This window comes from Daucus carota, chromosome 5 (genome assembly GCF_001625215.2).
Source record: "Daucus carota subsp. sativus chromosome 5, DH1 v3.0, whole genome shotgun sequence".
NCBI classification, from domain to species: Eukaryota; Viridiplantae; Streptophyta; class Magnoliopsida; order Apiales; family Apiaceae; genus Daucus; species Daucus carota.
The window spans coordinates 6180993-6208466 of record NC_030385.2 but is presented as its reverse complement, the minus strand read 5'-3'; the positions used below and the strand labels follow the sequence as shown (position 1 = coordinate 6208466).

The window sequence follows — 27474 nt, the reverse complement described above, 5'->3', positions numbered from 1 at the left end:
CATTGTTGTCACGGCGCTCGACTAGTCGCGACTAGTCGACTAGTCGGGTTTAGAAAATCGACTGGAGAGGTCGACTTGCGAATTGTCGACTAGTCAGTCGACTTGGTCGACTAATTGATCGACTTATCGACTAGTTGGTCGACTAGTCGGTCGACAAGTGTAAAATTCTATGAAACTACTCGAAATCAGCAATAATCAACATGTTAATCTAAGTTTATAGATCTTTGTGTGTGTGTGTTTATGTATGCATAAGTTGATTAAAACTGAATATACATGTAGTATAATCTGTTCATATATTGGTACAGTTAATGTGTGTAGTGTGTTAATGTGTATACATGAAAGGGGGAAAAAGATATTTTTGTAACTAACAATATCTATTACATATGACTAGTTATAGGAAACCACGTATATAATGTATATATTAATATATATTATTTAATTAATTATTAATTAACTTATCAACTAGTCAGCGACTAGTCTACGACTAGTCAACTAGTCGATAAGCTGGACCTCTATCGACTCGACTCGACTTATCGACATGACAACCATGGCCATCACTTTGGCGTTTTAGGTGCAAAAGCACAGATGAGAAGCATGATATACCAAATAGGATTTGTCTAACATCTCTCAAAGTTGAACCAGAAAGGATAATACAAAGTTTTATCAGGTCAGATTTCTAATTCAACTACTGCACACTACCTCAAAGTAGCAACCAAATCTGAATCATACTAGCAACATATATCTTACCACATGATTTAAAGAGGAAATAGTAACACTATATAAACAAATATACAGTAATACACAAACAACAGGAACCTTGGTATAATAGGTCAAAGAGTATAGATCAAGTATCAATAGGTATAACTTATGCAATTAACCCAGAAATATATTAATGTGCCAGCACTAATGTAATGTTTCTGTATAATAACATTACCATTTTCCAAGCACAAGCGATCTGCCTCTTCAGAGTCCTCGTATAAGAGTAGCCGATCCAACAGCTCTATTTTCCAGGGAAGAAAAGACTGCTTTTTGATTTCTTTGGTTTCAAAGAGGATCCCAGCTTGGGAAGCAGTAGCAGCAGTACTGACAGTTTTCTGTCGATGACCAATAGCTTCAACAGGAAAGAAATTAGAAGAAACTGACATGGATGGAAGAACTACTGATAGACCATCTTCAGTCACCAAATAACAACCACCTTTATAGGTACAACCTACAGCTTCGCCTATAGAAATATCCAAACCTTTCGAATTCGTGCTTAAATCATTCATTGTAGCTGAACCTACATGCAAACTGGAACAAACAATCTGGGAACACCTCTCTTTATTTTTCTTTTTAGTAAGTCTTATAATTCCAAAGGCAGAAAAACAAAGTACATTGCCTTCTTCAGATCTTTGGGTAGGAAGAAAAAGATTCCTTACAGCACGAGGAAATGAAGAGGAAGGATATTCTGTTTCAACTGTTTGGGATCCAACCGAGAAACCACTAAGTACTGACTTACAACCACCTGTTTTTTCCCCAAAAACCTGAAGCCCAGGAAATTCATTGTAGCCCATGTTACCTGTAAAATAATATTTATGAACTGATAGCAAGGATGGCCATGTATCAGAAAACGTCCTCTGACAGCCAATTTCAGCCCCACCAACCTCCCAACCAACCAAAGTCCTCATATTAAAATCCTGAAAACTTTTAAGTGATTTCTTAAGCATGTGATCTTTCCCTTGTAAATGATTTTCAACACATATTACATGAACTACACCATGCACATCTGTTACGGCCAAGAGTGTGGTGTGCGATGCAAGTAGCAGTCTCCTAAATATACTTTTGCTAGGAATATCATGAGAGGATTGGATACCATTGATTTCACCTTCAATGCCAGTACTAGTGGGGGCATCATCACCTTTTTGAAACTTTTCACAATCTTTATAATTAAATTGAGGAGAAAAACCATTGCTTTGTAAGAGATCCAGATGTGCTACATATTCACCGGTTGTAGCTGAGTAGAAGTATATTAGACCAACTGCATTAAGACAAATGAGAAAATCATCTGAAAATTTGAAGTCTGTCCATTCAACTATAGGGCCTCTGTCTACAATCTCAGCAAGCCTTGCCAAGCAAACCCACTGTATTCCAGAGCTGACCATTTTAGCCACGACAATAACAATTTTTTCTTCATCTATTTCATGTTTATCACTGGGGTCAGCGGGTACAGGATCAACTAACATCAAAACAAACCCAATCATGTGGTTTGAGTTGCTAGAGAACACTGTAGAGCATATGTATGAACTACTTATACTACCAGTCAAAAACTTCAAAAGAGCATCAGGGGAAATTACTTTCCCGGAAGAACTAGAATCCCCGTGTGAATATGCATTGTTTACAACATCTAAAACTGAATCATTCTTTTCGCCATCTATATGAGATTTTGGTTGCGTATCAGTCTGAAAGTGTGAAGATTTAGAATCACTACCAAAAAGCCCAAATGAATTTATCATTGTTGTGGAAGGTAGCGATGACATCTCCGGTAGCATGGTATATATAATACCTTCAGATTTTATCATTTCAGGTTTGGTTAGGAATGTACGCAACCATCTCTTTTGAGACATATTTTTTAATTTCCCATCCTCCCTGGCAATTACATCAGTTTTACTTTCCTTAACTACCTCGCCAGAGGTTTCCACATGCAAGCTGGAACTTTTTTGAGCTGTCTTACTGCATGGTGGAGTAATAGATGGTCCCCACTCCACCCATACCCCTTGACGATGCTCACTCTCCATAGCTGGTTTGGTCACTTCACTGTCTTTACTGGGTCGAGCAAAAACATGGACAGTTACTCCATGATTTCCGCAAACAAAAAGAAGATCTCTAGCTAAAGCTGTATCTTGGCTACCATAGGTTTCTTCACAAATACCCCATGCAAGTGAGTGTACATCAGAAATAAAAGGATGATGATTACTGGGATTGAGATCATGGTTGTCGGAAGGTATACTATTATCAGATACCATCTTGATTGATTCAGAGGTACTTGCAATATTCACCTTTGAATCTGCCCTATCAGGGGCAAACGACTCTTCCAAAGAAGAAGATGCAGAAATCGAAGCTAGACCTTCCCCTGCAGAAGAAATAACATGGAGAATCTATAATAATTAAAAACAAGAAGCGAGAAATGAAATAGAAAGAGAGCATATAAAGACTACCAAGAGGAAGCAACATAGCCTCGCACTGATACGAAAGCAGTAACAGTAGGTGCCTGGTGGGAGACATAAAAGCCTCCCGAAATTGCGATACGTTGAGATGCACATCAGGTCCCCACTTGTGCAACTGAAGTAGAGCAGGAGCGTCCATAACTACTATACCATTTAACGACAAAACACAAGATAAGAAACAAACAGAAACCAAAAATTAAAAACACAAACACCAATCCAGCCTGAATTTAAATTAGTGAATCAATTTGATTTGTACAGAAAGTAAACATCAGTAGAATAGCACAGATACACACAAAAGATCATCAACACTGTTTCATTAACAAATCTCAAACCCTAACAATTACAGAAACTAACAGCAGCATATACATATATACATACATACATAGATACGAAAAAGAGAACTAGAGAGAACCTGAGAAGATAGTAGATTAGCTTCAGTGAATAGAACTAGTTGATACGACGGATTCAAAAATCACGATTCTGCAATCTCCGACTGTAATTTTAGTTGAAAACTATTTTCTTAGGGCCGTGTTTGGCTTTCCTGGTTTAACGACCATTGCTGTGCCACCATTCCGATTTCCAAACACTCTCGTCCCCTTCTCTTTCACATCTACCCCTGCCTTGCTTCTTTTTGACAAGTCTTTTCTTACTTATTTGTTAATTTCATGTCATTTAGTCAAATTATATCATACAGTAGATGATAGACCACGCCCGTACAATTTTTTATTTATTTTTATAATTATAATTATATCATTTATTTTCAAATGTATATAGATTTTCTATACTTTTAAGTGTAAAAAGGTATATTCGATTTTAATTTAGTTTGAAATATAATAAAAAATTATATTATTAATTTTGGGTCTAATTTTAATATTAAATATTATAAGTATTATAGATTATATATATATATATATATATGAAAACTATTCACCAACCACGATCGGATAAATTAGCTTATCCAAATTCCAACCAACTCATCTATCATCGTCCAAATAAGCAATCAACGGCCAAGATTAATTAGACATACACTATATGATAAAGCATAAAACAGCGTATTCGCTCTATTATATAGTGCAAGTCCGGTTTGTTTTTCCTTCCACTTTTGCTCTTGAACACTTACGCTATATTATATAGCTCCTTTAGACACTTATGTTATATTATATGTGTAACACCCCAGTCCCACATCGAGGAGTGTGAAGACTTTAGTTCAGTTTATAGGCAAAGTACTAAAACTAATTGCACCAACAAATCATGATCGTTTGGGGGCCTGTGGTGGGCTTGTGGATTACCCAAGTTGTTGTAGTTGTGTCACATATGGTATTCAGAGCCTGCTCTCGAAAACTTGATTCGTTAAGTTGCCGGAGGTGGGGACACGAAAGCTAGTGGTATTATCTGCAATGGACAGAGATCCGGAGGCGGGGACACGAAGCCAGCCGGTATTATCCCACAATGGCTAAGGAGGTTCGATCTGGGCCTGTGGGTTATCCGTTTTGGCCTGACGAGGACGTCAGGAATTTAAGTGGGAGAGTTTGTAACACCCCAGTCCCACATCGAGGAGTATGGAGACTTTAGTTCAGTTTATAAGCATAAGTACTACTACTAATTGCACCAACAAATCATGATTTTTTGGGGACCTGTGGTGGGCTTGTGGATTACCCAAGTTGTTGCAGTTGGGCTAGTTTATTTCGGCTTATTTTCGGATTCGAAGTTCGGGACTTGACCTGATTTTCGGAAAAAGACTCGGAATTTGACTCGGGTTGTCGCATCTCCCGTCCCCGGGGGGGGGGGGGGCACAATATTTCTATCCGGAAAATAGCTCCCAAATCAGCTCAAAACAAGACTCACGCTTTCTATCCACAATTTCTAGAGCTTACAAACACAAAACACATAATACAAAAAAATTCCAACACAAATCTAAAATGGGAGTTTAAAGCTTGGAGTTTGAAGTTTGAAATTTGGAGTTTAAATTCTTGTATCAAGGTTAGTGTTTTATTCATCATATGACATCTTACATGTGGTTTGAGGATGTTAGGGATGATTTTCGAGAAGATGTTTCGGTGATGATTGTGGTGAGAATTTTGATAGTTTGAATGAAATTTGTCCTTGTGTCGGTCAATTTTTTGATACCTTAGATGAGGCGGAAAAGTTTTATAGAGATAATGGTAAACATGTTGGTTTTGAGGTGATAATTAGAAATACACACATGCGTTTGAAAACTAAGAAAATTTGTTCGCATTTGTATATATGTCGAAATGATGGTCGTACAGTACCCAAGTCATTGGACGAAAACGTTGATATTGATGCTTAAAAAAGAAAGAGAAATAGAGATTTCATTGGTAGATAGCATTATGCGGCGCGAATGTGCGTTGTTCATAGGGAGAAATTTAATAAATGGGAAGTGAAATTGGTTTATTCAAAACACAATCATGCGATGATTTTAAAAGATGAAGTGCATTTCATGCAAAGGCCAAGGAATATTTTTTTCATTATTCGACAATTAATTGTCACGTTGAATAAATCGGGTATCGGGTCTTCAAAAACTTTAAACGCGTTAGGGGAATCAACGGGTGGCTTGGAGAATATTGAATTTGGTAGTCAAGATGTTCGGAATGTATTGCATGATATTCGACATTATGTGTTCGATTCGAGTGATGCTTTTGAGGGTTAGGCATTACTTCGTGAATTAAAATGTAATGGTTTAGGTGAATTTTTCTATAAAGCAGACGTGGACGAGGAGAACGTGTACGGACCATGTTATGGGTTGACCCGAGAGCACTCAATACGTTTTGGCGATGTTGTTGTATTTGACTCTACGGATCGTACTAATACGTATTGCATGTCGTTTGCACCATTTACTGGAGTAAATTACCACTATCAGTCAAAATTGTTCGGATATGCCCTGATAAGATATGAGACCGAAGAATCTTACATATAGGTGTTTAAAAATCGGTTAGAGACTATGAGGACAAACAGCCACAATCGATCATCACCGATCAAGACATTGCTATTGGAACCGCAATTGTCGAAGTTTTGCCGAACACAAATTCATTTATTTTGTACGTGGCATATAAGTATAAAATTTGGTGAAAAATTGTCGCCTTTATATGCAAACCATACTCACTTCAAAGAAGATTTCAACTCTTGCAACTACAAGTCACCAACAGTTGCACGATTCGAAGAGAGGTGGGAGGAATTAGTTGGGAAATACAATTTGATAAATCATTTTTGGTTACATTCACGACCGAGATCACTACTACCTCAAGAAGTGAGTTAATGAATGCATTCTTCGATGAACTTGTCAATGCTAGCACCGGTTTTAAAGAGTTTATATAGAATTCGCAAAAAACGTTGGAGAAACAATATTGTATTTAAAAGAAAAACCACACCGCCTGCACTACGAATACCCTGTTTAATAGGGGAGATATCTCTCTAAAATTTCATGAATTTTGTTTGTAGAAGTATTTAAGTAATGAAAGTATTGTTACAAAAAATTATATTCTATTATAAAATGCGGTATAATTAGGAAAAAAGTTATTTTATAGATAATATATCGTCTGTTTAATCGATCAAACAATTAAATTATGAATCAATTAAGATAGATAAGAAATTAAAACTGAAAAAGGAAAAAATAAAATAATTTAAAATTCAAAATTATTACTCTCTTTATTTTGAAATATGGGTCGCTTGACTTTTTGACACCCATTATTAAGTGGTTCGACCGCTTAGTTAAAATTATCAATTTTAATTTTTTTTCTAAATTATAATATTAATATATATTTATTCAGAAAAAGAAAATTTTAAAAACAACAATTTTAACAAAGCGCTCAAACGACTTAGAAGTGTGTGTCAAAAAATTAAGCGACCCATATTTTAAAACGGAAGGAATATAAGAAAATAAATAAATTATTAAAAATATGCCTGGAAGGCCTCTATGGTTTTTATCATTTTATGCCATAACTCCTGTAATATAAGAGCAAGTCCAATAGGTGTGCTAAATTAAGTCTTAAATCCAAAAATAGGGAATATGGGATAAAATTGCACTTCAACACTATGCTAGTGATGTGCTAAATCACTAGCACAAGCCTCCCCTTCCCTATTTTTAGAATATGCTAGCCACTTCTAAACTATTTTTATCATTAAAATATTCATTTCCCTTTCTCCTCCACATCATTTCCCTCTCTCCTCTACACCAAAGTTGTTTAAATTTAATATTATTATAATAATAGGGAATGGATATAGGGAGTACTATTGGAGCTCATGTGCTAAATCTTGTGCTAAATCACTAAGACATATTATTTTATAATATTTTTAGGGAACCTCTCAGCATAGTGTTGGACTTGCTCTAAGGGATTGTTTTTGGAAAATAATATTTTAGGTGATTTTGAGTCTCTGACACATAAAATGTTTGCAGAAAACCTACCGATGTCATCCAAATTTCACGGTGATATTTAGGATTGTAGTCCAGCAAGCGGTAATGTTTAATAGTTAAGTTAGTATCCCATAATATATATTGATGAGAAGAAGTTAATAACTGTGGCCCGCCCATTTGAAGAAGCAGAAATGAAAATGGCCGTAAATATTGTCTCCGACGACGAAAGAGAAACCCTAGAAATTTCCGATTCAACTCCCATGACAACGAATTGCAAGCGTCAGAGACGTCTGTTTGATTCCAAATCAAACGCTCCCGTTTTCCTCATCGACGATGACCCCACTCCTCCTCCGAAACACTCGCACATTTCTCCTCCCGAGCCCAAACCCTCTGGTTTTTCATCTTCTTCTATCATCTTATTTTACGACTAATTACTTGTTAATCTCATATTGTCTGTCAAGTTTGAATGCTATGTGATTATTGAAATTATCATCCACTTTTACAATCAGTTATTTGATTAAACTTTCATTATCTCTTTGCAGGAATCGACGGATTGATTCTTTTGGAGTCTGATAATGAATCTGACAGTTTTTGGGGAGCAGAAACTAGTAAGCAAAATGCAATGCTGCATGCCACTTCTCAAGCGGAAACCTTTTCAGAATTCGGTTCTAGACTTACTCAATCACACTTTTCTCTTGATAATGAAGGTTCGTCGACTTTGGTCAAGCAACTTGACATTAATGTATTAAGACGTCACATTAGTATATATTGCAGTTTTCTACTTTGTGCTTTAAGTAATCAGACTTTTTTTTTAATCAGGAACTGCTAGTGTGACACAAATGTATGGCGAGAAGTCTGTGGATTTAATTTATCCAGAGTATGATATTCCTCGGGTACTATTAAACTTATAACCCTTGTTTCTTCATACGAGGATGTTTTCATGATTATGCGGTGAATATTCGTCTATTTTTTTTTTTTAAACCTTTGTTTAATAAGTATATAGCTACAATTTAGGGCATATAATGATATACTAAAGACAAGCGTGTGAAATGTAGTTGCATCAAATCCTTCCACTCATGTTATACTTATAAAAGTATATAGACTATCATAGGTACAGTTCCTTGTTTAATAGCCAATGTAGGTCTTATAATCATTGCATAATAGTTCCATTTGAAATTACTATTTATAAAAAAATAGGTTCTTTTGAATTTTATAGAATTGCGATCTATGAAATGATGTTCAGTTAGTGCAGCCTTTTTTTAAAAATTTTTTTACAAGGACCTGAGTTAACAACATTGTCATTAATTTATATTAAATTCTCAACACTCTTTCACCCAATTTATGTTTTAAAAAATTTATTTTCAATACAAAAATTAGGGTAAATAAATGTCACAATTTAAAGCTAAAATGAAAGACCAAACTCATCTCACAAGAACAGAGAGTGAAAATAGATTCAGCTATTGTGGTAGACACCAAAATCCTGTACTTGATTGTTTTAATATTTATGCATTTACAAATGATACCATTATAGCGTGAGCACGTGACCTCTGCACTTCTTTTCTTTTCTTTTTTTGAAAGTTTTGAAATTTGGACTAAAATTAATACCATTATACATGTCCCAAATGAACGACTAAGGACTTTTTTTGCATTAAAGACATTTTCTGAACATATTGTTAGATGGAAATCATGGGCTGCTACTAAATTATCTTTTATCTATTGATTTAATATTGTTTTCGTGTGACAAGTGATATGAATACTATTTACGAATTTATATCTTCTAATATTGTTCTCATACATATATACATATATATATATACACACACACACACACAAGATAGTATATATTTTTAAGAAAGAAGTTTCTTACCACAATATAATTACACATTAGGTCTTCTCACGAGTTTCTGTAGGTATGCGATCATTTGGAGCAAGAACTGGATGATTTGCAGCCTTTATCTGATGTCTTAAGAGCTGAATATACACATAAAGGTAAAGTATGTGAAGAAAACGACACCGACGAACCGAAGGAATGTGCAGGTAAAGGTAAAGTACATGAACAGAATGACATCGATGAACCGAAGGGTAAGCGGAAAAAAACAAAAGAGGAAAAGCTTCGTGTGATGGAGGAGAAGAGACTGCAAAAAGAAGTAAGAGTTTTTACCATTGGTAGTTTTTTTGTTGATTATTCGATCACAAGATTTTGTAATCAGTTTTTACACTTGATATTTGGCAGCGAGAGAAGTTGCAAAAAGCAGCACTTAAAGCTGAGGCACTTGAGATGAAAAAGGTTCAGAAAGAAAAGCAAAAGTGGGAAAAAGGAAAGCTTGCTCTGAAGTCCATAGTGGCTGAAATTGACACTAAAGTAGTAGAATTAGGATCAGTTGGAGGTATGATTTAATAATACTCTCGATTTATCGCATAGTTGTCAACTTGTCTTGCTACATAATGTCAGGCGCTATCCAATGGCATAGCCAGGATATAGCTTCTTTCTGGGCTTCCAAGGTGTTGGCTCTTCTATTTGAAGTAGAATAGTAGATAAATTCTTGTAATCAATCATTGTTCTAGTGTATCTTTATTTTTCAAGGTTGAATTTCTATCATTCTGCTTTCTCATTGTGAGTTCAGCCACTTAATATATTTGAGATAAATTCTAGCCTCCTGATTTCCCAACCATCTAATTTCTAGTACATATAGGCCATCCTCCATGCTCTAGCTTCAAGATACTTGACAATTTTTACTTGGCATATCAAATAATGGTTTTTATTCTTCTTCAATATCAAGGCAAGTGACATAAGTAGATAAATATTGTGCACTCTGTACACACTACTCACCATAAGGATGCAGGGTAGCAAGCCTTTCCGTTTGTGTGCTGGCAGTTAGCTGTTAGCTATATTTTTTGACATGCTAACACATTTTTTGAAGTGAGCTATGTGTACGACCTGCCTTAGCATTTTAAGTCTTTAGAACTGTGATCGATAATTCGATATGTAATACTCGAGCCAACTTATTTGATCTTTTACCCTATCTTTGTGTTTTGAGCAAGTTCTTTCTTTCTTAGCGTAGGAAGTCTGCTGAGCAGGTTTGCCGAGAAAGGTATTGCATACCGTATAACATCAAATCCAATTGAAAGATCCATTGTGTGGGCGATGACTGTTCCAGATGAAATTTCCCAGGTAGCCCTTGGATTCCTTATAAGTCGTGTTTATCATTCTTAATTTAAAATGCCATATTTACCTATTTAATTTTGGTACACTTCAATCTAGTCAGCAAACTGTTTACTCAATACTTGTTGCTATACATTAGTATCCCTATTGCCAAGTTAGGACTCTATTATCTTGAAGACTATAAATTTTGCTAGAACACTGGCCATCTAAGTTACCCGGTCTCGGCTAAAAGTGTCCAACATGGATATGTCTCGGAGTGTCGGACTCAGCAATAATTTGAAAATTTTACATGTTTTTGGCTTAAAATAAGTGTCGGAGTGTCCATACCTATGTCCGAGTGTCGAGTGTCCGACACGGGTACTCGAGACAAAATGAAGAGTCCGGGTAACATAGCTGGCCATCCATTTCTTAGAGAAGTTGTAGTGTAGGAGACGAATTGGCGCCTTCTAATATCTTTATAAGGTACAAGTCAATTTAGGATGAAGGATATGCAAGTAATACATATTAAGATGACTACACATTTATTTTATATATTTGAGTAAATTTAGGATGAAGAATTCTCACATGATAAATTTCAAAATTCAAGGATAAACAACGGCAGTACTATTCTAGAAGAACAATTCACAATTGTTTATGAGTCTTGCATACTAGAGAAGCGTAAGTAATGCATCAGTCATCATATGCAAAGTTAACAGGCTCAATTTTTTTTTATTATCCTTATGAAGTGCTTAACTGCATGTCATCAAAGAATGTAATTGGTAATGTTTTAGTCAGGGAAGAAAAAATATATCCTTTAATGATTGTGACATGAAGGGTGTAGCATTCACAAAAAACACATCACATTTAATGGACGTAGTAATTATTTTTCAAATATTTTTGTTGTTTTAAGTTTTAACGTTTGAAAATTGTAATATTTGTAGTATCAACAATTCTCGACCTATCGAGGTAATATTCATGTTAGTCATGTAAGAACACATATACATATCTGCTGCTTTTATTAATTTATAGAGCATTCTACAGTTGCCAAGTACATAAATATTAAGTGGCGAACCAGGGTAAAAATTGTCGTGAGTTGTCTTTTTACAGAAACTAAGAAACAATGTGACAAGATTTTGCTCACTTTTGAAGTTTTACCTTATAGAGCTCAAGGCCAATTTTAAAGATAGTGATTCTTCTATATCACTTTATTATTTCCTATTACTGTTGTTATTTCCCATTTATTTCTTTTTGATTATCGTGCGCCATTATATAATTTACCTACAGAATCTAGTCTCATTATTTTAATTGAGATTACTGATAGTTATACTTTGACTTATTTTTCGATATTCAATTTGAGCAGTTTGAAATGATTTATGTTCGTTTTATTATTATTAACACATGCAAAATTTGCTAATTATATTGAATAAATTCCAATTTTATTATGTAAAGATTCAAATGGATCACATGGGTTTTGAGTTAGAAATAACTTTTTTACTAACATTCATTGCGATTTACGAGTCGATTTTTTTTTATGCGGAGCAAGTATTTATCATGTCGGTTTGTGTTGGGCGATTCAGATCCCTCAGTTTTAACTTTTTAAAAATTTAAAATTTGCCAGTTCCGTTTATTACAAACTAGAATCCTCAAACTCTGTTACTGTCTTAGATTTTGTTTGGTCTAGATCTGGGCTTGTGTTGAGATTGCCATTTCCTAATTGTATTTTATTTATGTATTTATCGCTCTATTAGTGCTTTACATGGTGTTCAGCAATTTGAATCGTAAGTTAATTGTTAGTTATTGTGTTCTGTAGCTCTCACCCAGTGGAGTTGAAATTCCATACGTTTTGCTGGTGTATGAGGCAGATGAGTTTTGTAATCTTGTCATGGATCAGTCTCTAATGGGACATGTTTCACGTGTGCAAAGACGTTATCCAGCCCATACAGTATGCTACCTTACCAACAGGCTTCAGTCATATATCAATAAGAGGTTAGCATTTTGTTCTTTGTTCACAATATGTTGTGCCAACTGCCAACAATTTATTTTACCATAGCATGTAGGTTACACTTGTATTATATTATATATATGGTTCGTGAGTTTCTGTATGATGTATCTGTACCACTGTGTTAATGACAACCTGATGTCAGAATTGTTAAGGCGTACTCAGCATCGTGTTCTCCAACCCAAATATGTTTAACCGCTGCTCAGATATGTTACCCTGTTCTGAATAAGCCAAAATTGGCCAATCTTAGATGGGTTAATACAATAATTGTTATTTCAGTTTGTAAGTTAAACAACTTAATGACCAGGAGCGACCTCTCCTTTTCTAGTTTCTTCATTTTTATCTGGGTTATTTTTTTGTTTCTGCTCTTTTATTTCTCTTTCCTCCTTTTTCCTCTCAGGCTAGTCGGCAGCAATAAGTTTATAATCTGTATTTTTTGATAACAGGAATATATACGTGATAAAATGTATATTATAGAATCTATCATTGGAACGTAAAATTATATTTATTATGTTGTGTGCTATAATTTTGATTAAAATATGTTATTGGATCATAAATATATGCTATGATTGTAAGTTTGTAACAAATATTTGTACTCTATAACAGTTAGTATACATTATTCTTACTCTTTGGCAATGAAATATTTATTTTACTAGATACTAGGATCTTTTACCACTAGACAAATACATGGGTGTTTACTAATGAAATGTTGCTATCAGTTAAGCTATGTATTTCTGCAATTTATGTACTTTATTTAAAGATGAACATCTAATTCAAGTCTATATACACACAAAAAAAGAAGACAACCGGGGGTGGTGTATTTTCAACATAGTGAATATACATATCTTTCATCGCGAGGTCGGAATGTGGCATCCTAAATATTTGTGGATCTATAGTGATTTTCTTTCTTTCTAATGCTACCAATCTGCTATAAGATGATCTAATTGTACATAGCGACAACAGATTTTGCTACCTCTGGGTTTATACACGTCATGAACCCTTTTTTGGCCACCATGATGCAGTGCATTACTCCATCCTCTTGCAAGCTGGTTGCTTCTCTTGTTACTTCTGTGTTTCTTTTTTGAAATACTTGTTATACATAAGCATTGTTTACATGCAAAAATCCACCTATCAAAGATAGGTTCGCGTCATGAGTAATTTATTGAATTCTAATAAGTGCATGGTATATAAATATATGCTATATGTGTTATATATTACTGCAACGAGTTCTGAAGGTTTATATCCATAATCAGGCTTATTAGGCTTCCAGTTGTATTATTTGCATTGCTTATGATTAATTATTTTCACATGATTATGTAAAACAGATAACATGATTGATTATTACTCCCTCTGTCCCATTTAATTCTATACGTTTCTTTTCAACTGCTCGACACGCATTTCAATGCTCTTAAAAAATATAGTTCCGTAACTTATTTTTGAGATTTTCTTTTTCTGTATAAAAATATAACATCCGAACTTTAATTCACAAAAAGAAAATTTTAAAAATATATTACACAACTACACTTCACAGGAGCATTAAAGTCCGTGCCGCGTCCCCGTCCCCCAATGTATACTATTCAGGGGGACGGAGGGAGTATATTTATTGATTATTAACTTAAATCTCTATTAATGCTGCTGTGATGATGTTGCATAGATTTTCTATTTGTTATTAGGGAACAAGGGAAGTACAAGGACCCAAGCAAATTTAACGACTGGAACCGTCCGCCTGTTGAGGAGGTTAGTTAAATAATTTCCTTAAATCTTTTCTGTTGTTTGAGCTGAAATATCTCCTTCAAATTTACCTAAGCTCCATGCATGATTATAACTTTCTTATAGGTGCTGTCAAGATTGACCACACATTTTTCAAAAGTGCATTCAAGGCAGTGCGTAGATGAAGCTGAATTAGCTGAACATGTCGTTGGCTTGACTTGCAGTCTAGCCTCTTGCCAATTCAGGTACTAACTGCAAAAATTAGAAAATACTGACTTTTTATGTGACTTTTGTAACTTTGGAATTGATGGAGTGTATGTTATATTATTATTCTCTGAAGCGCTTAGAAAATCCATATCTCACATGTTTTTTGTCCTAATTTGTTTTATATTTGCATTAATCACAGGAAGAAGTTAACTCCATTATCTGTTAATGCCAACGGATCGATTGTCCCTAAGGATTGTCCTGACAAAATTCTCATAAAGAAAAACTTTTGGTAAGCGTTTCCAAATGGACAAAATGAAGTCGCTGTTGTGTATTGTAAGGATTATATAGACACACCATTATGCGTTTTTACTTTTTAGTGTATGGCCTATCTGCAGAACAGATCATTTAAAAATCTTATTTTGCCATTTATATGCCACAAAGTCTTAGTTTTTTGAAGCAACAAAAACTGGAAAACAATTCTTTGTTTTTTAAGGGAATCTGTCATTTATACAGTATATATGTGAATTAATTAATAAGCGACAAACTATTTCTTTTATCATGTTAAATGATAATGTCTATGCTGTAAAGGATATTTAGGAAGATTGTGTTGTATTTACAAGAAAAGACAAGCCATTGGTTTGTGTATAACCTTTGTGGACAGTTTAGCTTACTAAATTTGCTTACCAAGCCACGTAACTTGCCGCATTTACATTGTAAACTTTAGTCTCTAGGAAAACAAACGATAACTTACAAGTTAAGCTGCCAAGTGGGAGTATCTGAAAGGAAAAGATGCACCTTTAATCATTAAATCTGATTTCCGCAGAATCCAAGAATGGAATGAGATCATTTAGAGCTATTTTTTCTTTGACAGCTAGAGTTATATTAGCCCATAAGTAAAAAAATAGCTGAACTTTTTTACTTTCAGCTTATTCCTCTTCCCATTTTCATAATTTGTTTTTATTCCCTTTTCACTTCAATTTATTTTACTTGGGTTCCCAGTTGTCTGATTATCTGTTGTTGGTATTTGGGTTAATTTTACCATGGACAAGAAATAATGGAATTTTTTCTCATTGTTTTTTGATGTGATTCTTGTGTGGTATACATAGAACACAATTCGGTTACTTATGCAGATAACAAAATAATGACGATTTTTGTTCGCAAAAACTGTGAGATGTTACTGTCATTGACTTATGTGTAATTTGATTATAATGTATTTTGTTCCTTGAAATTAATTTTAACTTCTGAATAATATGAATATTATATTTTTATTATGCGACACAGAATATATATCTCTATAGTCTTCTAACCTAACAGAATTTCAGTCTTCTTACAGTATCTAATCTGGCGTTTAGCAAATTGGTATGCCTTGTGAGAAAAGCCTAGAGAAGCCATAAGAGATATTTATATCCTTTGATGTTCAGCAAATTAGGACAACTAATAGAATAAAATGAACATTTTGACTGTTTTATTCACAGTAACAGGCTATGAGTGCAGAATTATGCTCAAACATGTTAGATTAAAAAAAGAAAAAAAAAAAATTGTCCTTGTATTGCAAATTTCCTTCATATTAATTTCGAATTTGATTTTATAGCTCTTTAGAGCAATTTTACAAAGACATAATACTTGTCTTTAGGATTCAAAGCAGATGTTAAGCACAAGGAAGCTGCCTTGATACTTTTATACTTTGTGCTGGTAGTTGCTTTCGCCCTAATCATTGAATGATCACTGTATTTGATCCACTGGAGTTCGCCCATAATCTGTGAAGTGAATGTTCTGCTTCTACTAGCTTTGTTAAACTTCTTTTCTTTTTTTTTAATAGCAGCTACTCATGTTTTGTCTTTTTGTTTATCTTGGCATTGTCTATTCTCTCTTAGGTTGAAAGCATTGGTAGCAATTCCAAAGGTTCAGCCACGATTTGCCATTGCAATTTGGAAAAAGTACCCTACAATGAAATCCCTTCTACAAATTTATATGGATCCTAGTAAATCGGTTAGTATTATGTGTTTTTTAAGCTAATTAACTTGTCTCGGTATGCATTACCAATTATAATGCTCATCGTATAAGAGTATATTGAAACAAGTTGTCTTGATCATTGAATAGGCCAAATTGAACCCCTATTTTGAAACTGCAGGTGCATGAAAAAGAATTTCTACTCAAAGACTTGACAACTGAAGGGTTACTTGGCGAGGATAGAAGATTAGGTGAAATTTGCTCAAAAAGAGTGTACAGAATATTAATGGCGCAATGTGGAAACACTAAAACAGATGACGTTGAAAACGGTGCTGATTTCTTTCATTCTAAATCTGCCTGATTTACTGCAACTAAATGGGTGAGAAAAAGTATATGTGAATGTATCTCCTATTTAAATAATAGATTTTAGTTGTTTCTTGATCCTTTTCTGCTTGGAATTTTTGCTGCATGTTAAACTTAGGCCGCAGCTCTGTAATGTTGCACACATAAAGTATTCTGCATGTTGATCATCGTCCGTTAAATATACAGATACAGTCGTGATTCATGTTCATAAACATGACTGCAGCTAGATATGAACTCAAAAGCTTGAAATTAGGTTGGTAGTTGGTACACTATGGGAAGCCAAAATTTATCAATTACTACCATCCAATGAGAGCTAAGTACTAGATTAAATGAATCTAGTACAACAATGTATTTAAATTAGGTGTGTCTTTATTTGCAAATGATTCTTTTTTTTCCCCATCGAATTTGTATTGGACAAAGTAAAATACATGTTTGTTATCTTTGCTCTTAACAGTTGCGGCTTTCCTTGTATATCTTGTCGTTCCTCCTGTACTCGCTTACTCCTGTATTCACATCATGAATGAAATTTCATGCTTTCAATTATACAAAAGAACCGAGAATTCACTGAAACTGTATAGCTGTCTATGCTATTAGAAGAAATTAAAATAAGGCGACTTGGTATAGGATTGAGGAGTGGAGTTACCAATTTGATATTATACAGTTAATTTCATCCACTCTTTATGAGAAGTCCAAGCTTTACGATTAGGGATGGCAAAAAAACCGATCCGAATGGATACCCGACCGTTTCGACTCGAATGGATCTTATCGAACCCGATTTTTTGGATTTGAATTTGGATACTAGGTATTCAGTATCGAAACTCGACCCGAAACCCGAAAACTATATTGAAACTCCATATAGTGAAGATATGAGTTTAGAAATTATAAAATACGGTTCAAGAATTTATTAATGTGTAATACTAGTAGTTTACAATTTATAATTAGTTAAAAAATTAAAACAAGTATCAATAACATATTAATTTTGAAAAATATTGGGCTTTTTTCATAAATACCCAAGTGAAAAAGAATTTTTGCAAAAATACTATCATTTTTTAAAACAAATTGCAAAAATACTGTCATTCAATTTTTTTTTTTGCAAAATTACGATTTTGCATATGCAACCAAATCTGTGACTACGAGCAACCATACTTGTAACTACATATGTAATTTTAAAAAAAATTGTTAAAATTATATTTAGTTGCATAATAAGTTGCAACTAGTTACAAAAGCGGAAAAATACATACCCCTGCGGGGCCAAAACAAAATCAACACGTATTGCAACCAAAAACAACAGCAGCAACCAAAATTTCCTTGAAAGATACAAAAGCAAATCGTAAGGACATAAACTTTTACTTCTGCCTTTACTCCTACTCCTAGACTCATCCTGTATGTGTTCGTCATCTCTATCCGCTCATCTTTCTCATCTATTTATCGTTTTTTGGAATCAATTTGATTTCCCCAAAATCTGAAAACCTAATCAAAAATTTGTCTCATCAATTGAAGTTTGAGAGAGCTAGCAATGAAAAAGAAGAGAGAGCAAAGAGAGAGATAGAAAGAGAGTGAGACGAAGGCAGAAGATACAGGGAGGATAGTGACACAAAGTGAGCAAGCTTGAAAAACCGTAAGTGAGGCCCATTGAGATGTAAGAACTGAAATTTGCAAATAATTTTGTTGAGATTTAAAAAAGAAAGTAAATATGCAATTTTTGAGAGAAGATTGTATTATTGCAATTAAAATGTTAAAAAGAGGTATATTTGATAAATACCCAAAAATATTTACAGATAAATGTATTCTACTCCATGTTTATCATAACAAGCGGACATAGGGATAATTTGTAGTACAAATGTTATGTTTCTTTTATCATTCCTAAATTACCTTTTTTTTTTTTTGAGTAAGTATCAATTCAATAATGAAAAGCCATACGGCATCTACAAAAATATCGCGTCGAACAAACCATAAAACAGAAACAATAGCTGATTAACCCGTTCATGTCGGAAATACAATCACGCCATTTGTTGAAGATGATATATTTACATGTACCCGCTTCACCATATCCAGTTGGAACTAATCCGGTTTGAGCTATCGACCATAATTGCGATCCCATAAAAACTCTTATCACCAAATCAAACACCATACTCTCACAAACAAAGGAGAGAAATACCAAAACTCTCACACAGGAGAGAAATACCAAAACTCTCACTAAGGAGAGACTACAACGAAACTGAAATTGCAAATTAAATTAAAATTACAAAATAAAAGCAAACTTTAGATCCAGAAAACAAACCACAAAAATAAGAGAAACCGGACCCCTCTAAACCGTATAGCCATCCATTTGATCGGAGAAGACAAAAATCCGGATACTCCGATGGTTTTGATCTAAAGATTTTTATTGAAAAATGAAAAGAAGACAAGAGATTGGGGCTTTCCACCGGAGAAAACCGATGGTAGCCCCGGAAATTATAGTGGAGAAAGAAGCAAGGGAGGCGGCTCTGGAGAGAATTTTAGGTTTTGACTTTCTATAGTGAGGAGTTATCATTCCTAAATTACCTTAGTTAAAAAAGAAAAAGAGACAAGATCCATTATAAAAAAGACAATCCATTTATAACTACAAGTATACAACACATTATGTCTCTTACTCTTACATCATTAAACACTTTAAAAGACTAAAAACACCGGTGACGGGGTGATGTACTTCGATACAAAAACTCCATCATTATCCTTTTAAGTTAAGGTAAAATAGCTAATTCATCACTGTACTCGTTGAAAACTTCCAATAAAGACCACATCTCCATAACCGTACACGGGACGTTAGACTTCAACGTTCACCACCCTGGTTTTGCAGAGCAACTCCCCCACTCCCGATCTCCTCGACCAAGACCAAAGGAGACGAGAACACTTGAAATATAGTAGTTGCTACATGTTTGCTTTCGCTCATTCATTACTCAGACACATTAAGGGCACTTGCAGTTCTCTCCCAACTCACAAAAGATCACTTGACTTATTCTCACATTGAAGAGTCGGAGTCGGGAAACATCTTTACATTCTTCTCTTTGCAGGTCATTTTGATCAACATCTCATACAGAAAACTGGTCCCAATGATGTGCAACAACATAACTGATTTTCTTTAATAGGATCAGTCATTTGGTGCATATTGGAATATTTGAAAGAACATGAAAATTTATATGAAAGAAGAAATTAGTATATATACGAAATATCCTTTTAGTTTTGCCTAAATGATATTTAGAGAACTTTACAAGCTAATTCACTAGTGAAATGTGGAGCATGATTGTTTAAAAGAAAGTGAAGAATTTTTTAACATCACATTCCATTCCACCCTGTTCCACCTGCCGAGTAGATTTTAAGAGAAGTCTAATTATATTTATGAAATTATAAATAAATTTATATAAACTGATTCAAACTTATAAGTAAAAGAAAGTTATATTCACCCCACAATTATCTGCAACTTACCAATACTCCAGAGAGATGCTAATTTCGAAAACCTCAATAACAAAACAAAAGTTGCTTGATCCAGGGGTAAAAGGAGTAAACAAATAAAATTTTAAAGAAAATATTCACCAACTAAAGAAATTTCGATGCTTAAAAATTTAATACTACAACATTAATCTATTCATAAATTTATGTATGGATGGATGGAAATTGTATTTCGGCCACATTCCTCTGAACCAGCTGCAATCCAAAGTTCTGTTTTAACAATCTATAGTAGCATTTGCTATTCAACTAATTATTATTGTCTTTAACTGTGTTGCAGTTCTTCAAAGTCTTTCGGCATCCAAATCTTCCTATATCGAACCGGCTAGAATGTCTTTTATATTACACAAGTAAATGAATGAGGCAACAACTCTTTTATCGAATGAGTTTGCTGAAGCTAATACTGTCTCCAAAAACTGGCTGTAGGGTGGATGCTCCAACATCAAAAGGTCCCAAGGAGTCGTTCTGCAATCAACATTTTGCTTAATAAGTACTGCGTACTAAATAGCAGTAATCTTATTGACACTTCGTTAAAAAGAACAATTAAGAAAGTAAGCTATTGTGCAGTACCCATTTGATGCCTGTCAGCCCAATAAAACTATCTTCGCTGTGTAATCTTGAACCAGGCTGATGATCATTCTTTGATTCCTGACACAAAGAGTCTTGGATGAGACTAATTTGTTTCTTAAATCACTAGTAAAATAAAACCACTAGTTAATCACAGATTCAGTATATGTCAGGTAAAAAAAATGAGTATTTTTTTTTAAATCACCAGCAGCACTTCTTAAGGCCCCTTCTTTGTAGTAAATAAATTATCTAAAACTAGTTAGCTATCTGGCACAATACATTTATAAGGTCAGAGTGATATTCATATACTAAGTGTAACTCAACAGGTTTCCATAACTACTGTGAACCATCAATGAGGACCTTGGATGTCATGCACATTTGCAATAAACATAACAAGAAACAATAGTTCAAGTATGTGTGCCTTGCTAGGCTTTGCTAATTTATCAGAGTCAAACACTCATCCTTCATCTACAATAGATAGTCTCTGTCTTGTCATCACTACCGGTCATGTCTGCTATAGCAGCACCCCCCCCCCCCCCCCCCCCAAAAAAAAAAAAAAAAAAAAACAGCAGGCTAAAATTTACTACCTCTATCAAACAAAAGAACCCATGCGTGTATAACTAAGGCCAGGACCTATAGAAAAAGATATGTAACAGTACTCCAGAAAAATGAATAATAGTAATGTAGCCATCATAATTATTATAACTGGATGTCTTGAGAAATGTTCCATACATACACAAGTTTGTGCACGACCAGGTGCATGCAATATCAAAAGAGCAATACTTAACTTCAAATTTAAAATATTTTCTTGTCAAGCTTGATCGACATGTATATTCCAGACTCCGAGTTTACATATGGGCCCCGTATAGTCCATGTAAAATGTATATTCATCATTATCAACTTATTACATTTCTAAGAAGTCAACAATAGTTTTTAGATCATCTCTAGGCAAGAGGTATCTTTATTAAGTACCCCGACTTGACGTCTCTTCATGAATATGGAGACTGAGGGTGTGCATGGAACCTAGGATTGCCTGGGTGAGGTGTAGCAGCTTTGGGGGTTGGGGAGGGCTGGGAGGGGTTGAAATTTCACTACCCTAATTTGGGAAGAAATTTAAATGAAGGGTTGGGTTTTTAGAGGTTGGTGAGTGGTTGATAAGGGGTTTTAGTCCAATTGAACAGGTTAAGTATTCCAACACCCCAAATTTGGGGGTTATGGAGGATGCATTATCTGCTAGTACCGCAACAAATTTTTACTTGTTTTACTTCCTTTGCTATGTGTGTACATATATCATATATATATATTCACACACATACATACATACATACATACATACATATATATATATATATATATATATATATATATAGCCAAGTGATCAAATAGAAACCAATGTTATTCTAAAAACTAGAAACCACTCCTTCAATTACCATTTATAACTACAGATATCACTAGTTTATATACTATTAATCACCATTTTATACAATAGAATTATCAATTTTTATTGTTCAAATTGAGAAAATTTACTTATGATTGGAATTGGTCGTCGATTATTGATGATCAATTATAATTGTAAGAGGTCAATGATGGTAGCCAATGACGAGATGAGGTGTGTTGTGGTGGTAGATAGTCATTAGTAGTGGCAAGTTAAGGTGACAAATAGTGATTGGCAACTCATGGTTGTTGGTGACGGCGACAGTAATGGAAGGGGTTGATAATGATGCTAGAAGTTTCATCAATGTAGTACGAGTCAAGATGATAATGATATACATTGAATATGTATATTTATATTTGACAGATTTCTTAACATATAAAATAGTGATTTCTGATCTATAGATGAGTGATTTTTACAAGTAAGAACAGTGATGAAAAATTGGTCAGAGACTAGTTTCCATAGAGAGAGTGTTACTCTAGTACAAACTAAAATACAAACCAATGCTTCTAAGAGAATGGGGAGGTTTGTGCGCCCCGAGGACAGACCTGAGTTGGGTGTTGACAAGGCCTAGGCCAAGCCCAGTGGACAGGGGCAGGGCCTAGTGGGAAGGGGGTGGGGTCAAGTATGGGCTTTGAGCTTGTCTGGAGCCCCTCAAGGATCTATCCGAAGCCTTAGTGAGCTTTAGTGGGCCCGAGTTGGTTTTGAGTGGGCCCCGGAGGGTGATGACATATAAGAGTAGTTTCTCTTGGTTTGTATTTAAGGTTTATTATTTAGTATATTATATATTCGTGTCATTGTTTAACTAATTACACTTGCACGTCTTCATATGAATATAACGATTTCAAATTTATTTTTATTTTATTTTTTGCAAAGATATTTTTTGATTTTTTTTAATATAAAAAGATTTGAATTGTAGGATTTTTTTTAAACCGAATTAATAAGACTTATTTAAATAAAGAAAATCCAAAACTTCAACCCTAACTCCCAAGTCCTAAGTGATCATAACCCTCCATCCAAACAAGTTATGATTAAACACTTCTCTACTCAACACTTACAACCAAACAAGCAAGCTAAGTGTTCCACCCAATCAATCCCTTCTTTGCCCAACCTTTCCCATCCTAACCCAACCTGACCCTTCCCTCCTCAAGCCCCTATTCAAACACACCCTGGGAGTCCCAGAACAACAAAATGCTTCAAAAGAACCATTTAACATCCTAAATTCTTAATTTGCATGTCATTATCATGGACCAGGAACAAGATGAAGTACTAATCCTTTTCAAGCACAGAGCTGTTTTAAAATAATAGTCTTACAAGTTACAGCAACATGCTTTAGAATCTAGGCATGTGAATCAATACATGCTGAAAGTTGATCGGCTCACAAGATTTGAGCATATAGAATTGTGTATGAAGTTTAAAGCTGAGCTTGAGATTGATTCAGAAGTTGACCAGTTGGGAACCCTAGAAAATATGTTATAAATAAAGTGGGAGATTGATGGAGTAGCTATCATCAGTCTACATTAAGCAAGCTTATCTAAAAAGTAAAGGTTAGGAAACTGCACATAAAGGAAAAAGAAAGCTTAACCAGACCTCGGGACAAGAAGAAACTTTTGTAGTATTCAAATTGGTATTGTGGCTGCAGCTGCCAGGTTTACCGCTTCCACTCGAAGTCAGATTACGTTTTGTGAATGAAGATTTTTGGTATGAAAATTCATGGCATGTCTCTTCAGCATCGAAAAAAGATGAATGTGATCCACGTAATAATGGTTTTGCTGGTTGTGCCTGGATCTATATAGCAGCACAAAATCATTTGCAACAAATAAGATAGATGTAGTTTCAATTGTATTCCAAATTCAGTTCCATGGGAGTCTAAGACAGCAATTACTAACCTTCTCCTGCAGTGATGCTTCAGAAAGCAGACCCCCAATGCTCAGATTAGTTAGACTATCATCCCATGGAAATTGGGATCCCTTGCCAATGTCTTCCTGTACAGCTGATTTACTACTATTTGATGCTAACTTATTACTATGGATCTTTCCTTGCAAAGAAGCTTCATTGAGCAGCCCACCAATGCTAAAATCAGAAATTGGGATTTGGTGCAACCCTTGTTGACTTTGAGTTGATTTTATATTGCAACCATCTGCCTTGCCCAGTAAGGATAATTCGGAGATAAAGCCTCCAATGCTCAAATTAAGAATACTATCATCCCACGGTAAAAGTTGTCCAGTGCCAATAGTCAAATTATTATCGCATGTTACACTTGATCCTCCAGTGCCATTGTCCATCTTCTTACCATCCTACATAACACAACATAGAGAGAATTATCGTATCCTGCCTGAATAATCATAAAAATCAGCCCAAATAACAAATTAAAAACCGCATGGATTAACCAATAGAACCTATGTTACCCTAACATGGCTGCAAGAGACAGACTCAGATACGGACTAGGCACGCAGGCGTGAGACAGAACCTAATACATTCTTCATTTTTGAAGTATATCTTATCAATTGATCTATTGCATGTATAACACAAACTCAAAACAACAACATAAAAACAATTCCCCTAAAGGTCTTTCTCTGAAGAAATAAGTTCCAATAAGTCCTGGGTTCAACTTTGGTTTGTACTGCAAGTGGGTGAAATGTACATCTGCAACACAAAATTCAGACACACACACACACACACATTATGTAGTATCTGGTTCAACTGTGACATAAACCGTGAGATAATAAGATAAAGAGTTCCGGAAACAAAGAAACCATAAATGTTAGTTTTAAAAGCTAATAAGAGACTGGGAGTATATATGTTCCTTAATCTAATTTTTTAATGTCATGGGCATTTATAAGCACCCAAAAGGTGTGGTAGGGTGGGAATTGTCAGGGTTATTATGAAAATCTTATCACCCCTTGTCATATGTACATAACATGTATAAAGAGAAAGATCAAGAGTTACCAAATGATTAGCTAAAACATCCATACACTGGTCAGTAACAATCTTCTCAGCTGCAGTGCCAACATGATTCGGCTTTACAATATCTTCACTTGTCCTCTCTAATTCTTTCATCAAATTAGGTGTGACCTCTGAAGTACGCGCAAAACCATTAACACCTTCAGATCCTAAAGAACCTTCAAAGCAAGTGGACTCAAGGTTGGAAAACCAGCCATATCTAAAAAGGATAAAGATGGTTAGTTTGAAGCCGACTATTCAAAAAACATAAATATTCTCATAATTCCATCAATTACTCGTCTATCAAAAAAAGAAGTTAACTTGGCCAATCCTCTTATGCCCCCAATAAAGAATCTTGCATAAAAAGCATCTATATAACCACGATTATATGACCAATCATATATACCATTTATTATTTTGTCCAAAAGAATTCCAAAAGAGTTAATTAAGACCCAATTTTGTAAAGATGAATAAACAGGTTTATATAAAAAGAAGGCTATAAATATTCCAAAAATAGCTATACTAACTGAAAAAAGAGTGGTATCAAACATTTGACCTTAAGCGAAATACATCAGGACTGTCCACGGCTGCATATACATCTCCAGCAGTTACCGAAATGTCATCCAAAGTCCATCTTTTCACAGACGCTACCTTGTCCAATGTTGTAGTATACGGTACAAGCATAAGCTTTCCAGTTGCAATGCTCGAACTGCCCCATTTACTATCCATGTGTGTAATGACAGACGATATCTTCTTGCGAGCTCTTAATGTGAGCTCTAGAAACGGATTGTAACCATCCTATAACAAAACGCAAACACAATAATTTTTTAATGGAAATTTAACGAGAAGCACTCTGTAACCTATTTCCGATGCCTGTTCAACTTACTTTCTCCAATTGAATCCGAGTGTCCTGGTTGATGGGGAAAAGCTGAAGCTGAATCTTTGTTGAAGGGTGTAAGTGATGAGTCAATAGCTCTGTTGTAGGCAGTCGAGCAGCATCTTGCAGAACACGAGGTTGTTTCGCGAGACGGGGAGGCAATGGTTGAGCAAGAGTATTATTTTCTTTATCTACATATAGGAGTGAGGTTAAGCTAAGTAAGTAGTGAGGTGAATACGCAACGGATTAATCGAAAGTGAAGACGAAAAAAGAAGAGAAACCTGGTGATGTGGACCTCATAAATTTAGCGGACAATTTAGTAGAAGACTTAATTGGGGAAGCTTTGCGCTTAACAGTGCTTCCTCCTCCTTCTCCTCCGGGTAATTGGTTTTTAGTACAAGTTTTCATAGCACAATTCCTAGATTGAGTGGTGTGATTGTGAGACGATAAGACTAGTTAAAAACACAAACACAGAACAAGAGGAGATTAGGGATTGGGAAAGTAGGATACAGCAACTAAGGCGATTAGGAAACAAGATGCATACATACAGAGATAGATAGATATATAAAAAAGAGAGACGGGGATGCATACCTCATTCAATTGGAAATGGAACAACTGGAGCTTCTTCTGGTTTGATAGATTTGGGGGCGGGTATATATGTATATCAGATATCATACATTTGTCTGGGCGGGTTGTTTGAATTTTTCAATTACACCCATCAATCAATATCAATATATCTACGGTTTTTCTATGGTGTGCCCATGGGCACATGCTAAGTGCGGAAAATTTTGTGCTTGGATCATTTTGATTGGCTCCTATCTCATGATAATGGTAGACCCCCCTGCAAATACACCAACCACACCAATCAAAATCTCCCAAATACAAAAATTTCCGCGCTTAGCATGTGCCCATGGGCATACACTAGCCAAACCGATATATCTATACTATCTATACTATACTATAATAAGCAAACATGGGTATAATTTGTAATCCAAGGTTTTAGTTATATTTCTTGGTTTGGTACTCTCCTTTTGGTACTACAAATCTACAAATATGGAGTCTATTAGTATTATAAACAGTTTCAAATACTAAAAACACTTATAACAATACATTATCATATAATATTTTATTAAAAAAATTATAATGATGTTATAAATAAAATTATAAATATACAATTTTGAATATCTTTTTTACTGAATCTTTCAAAAGGTATTACACGATCGGCT

General features: G+C 34.7%; 3 protein-coding genes across 6 annotated transcripts in view; 1 reads left to right on the top strand and 2 right to left on the bottom strand.

Annotated features, from left to right (window-relative positions):
* LOC108222676 (uncharacterized) overlaps positions 1-3852 on the bottom strand; it is a 33071-nt gene extending 29219 nt beyond the window's left edge. Inside the window, exons 1-3 of one of the 2 annotated variants that reach the window (XM_017396563.2) lie at positions 3616-3852; positions 3195-3347; positions 935-3109 (exon numbers count right to left, since the gene is read on the bottom strand). In XM_017396563.2, coding sequence (XP_017252052.1) covers positions 935-3109; positions 3195-3342 — 2323 coding nt within the window. In that variant the 5' untranslated portion in view covers positions 3343-3347; positions 3616-3852. The remainder of the gene's footprint in view (positions 1-934; positions 3110-3194; positions 3348-3615) is intronic. The other variant, XM_017396564.2, reaches the window with a different exon arrangement.
* Positions 3853-7624: 3772 nt separating this feature from the next.
* LOC108220028 (crossover junction endonuclease EME1B) lies at positions 7625-17414 on the top strand. 2 transcript variants are annotated; one of them, XM_017393665.2, is made up of 13 exons: positions 7625-7965; positions 8115-8279; positions 8392-8465; positions 9483-9719; positions 9806-9959; positions 10635-10744; positions 12525-12700; positions 14387-14450; positions 14550-14668; positions 14830-14919; positions 16505-16619; positions 16762-16959; positions 17130-17340. In XM_017393665.2, the coding sequence occupies exons 1-12, from the start codon at positions 7764-7766 to the stop codon at positions 16939-16941; spliced, it is 1686 nt and encodes a 561-aa protein (XP_017249154.1). In that variant the 5' UTR covers positions 7625-7763; the 3' UTR covers positions 16942-16959; positions 17130-17340. The 2 variants fall into 2 exon arrangements, with proteins under 2 accessions (XP_017249154.1, XP_017249153.1); XM_017393664.2 differs by having other exon boundaries at positions 7746-7965; positions 17062-17414.
* Positions 17415-20475: 3061 nt separating this feature from the next.
* On the bottom strand, positions 20476-26977 carry LOC108220474 (TSL-kinase interacting protein 1). Of its 2 annotated transcripts, none has more exons than XM_017394255.2 (9): positions 26840-26964; positions 26530-26700; positions 26258-26439; positions 25928-26169; positions 25378-25591; positions 24318-24725; positions 24019-24216; positions 21000-21077; positions 20476-20894 (listed from the first exon to the last, which is right to left on the bottom strand). In XM_017394255.2, the coding sequence occupies exons 2-9, from the start codon at positions 26654-26656 to the stop codon at positions 20805-20807; spliced, it is 1539 nt and encodes a 512-aa protein (XP_017249744.1). In that variant the 5' UTR covers positions 26657-26700; positions 26840-26964; the 3' UTR covers positions 20476-20804. The 2 variants fall into 2 exon arrangements, with proteins under 2 accessions (XP_017249744.1, XP_017249743.1); XM_017394254.2 differs by having other exon boundaries at positions 20667-20894; positions 26530-26666; positions 26840-26977.
* Between the last annotated feature and the right edge of the window lie 497 nt (positions 26978-27474).

Bases quoted from the DNA above. Each gene is read 5' to 3' on its own strand.
- LOC108220028 (XM_017393664.2), top strand. From the start codon at position 7,764: ATGAAAATGGCCGTAAATATTGTCTCCGACGACGAAAGAGAAACCCTA. The intron at 8,466-9,482 runs GTACTATTAAAC...GAGTTTCTGTAG, and splicing joins CAGAGTATGATATTCCTCGG to GTATGCGATCATTTGGAGCA. The intron at 14,920-16,504 runs GTAAGCGTTTCC...ATTCTCTCTTAG, and splicing joins CTCATAAAGAAAAACTTTTG to GTTGAAAGCATTGGTAGCAA.
- LOC108220474 (XM_017394254.2), bottom strand. The intron at 25,592-25,927 runs GTCAAATGTTTG...TATCCTTTTTAG, and splicing joins CCTGATGTATTTCGCTTAAG to ATATGGCTGGTTTTCCAACC. The intron at 24,217-24,317 runs GTTAGTAATTGC...GCTGCTATATAG, and splicing joins AAGCATCACTGCAGGAGAAG to ATCCAGGCACAACCAGCAAA.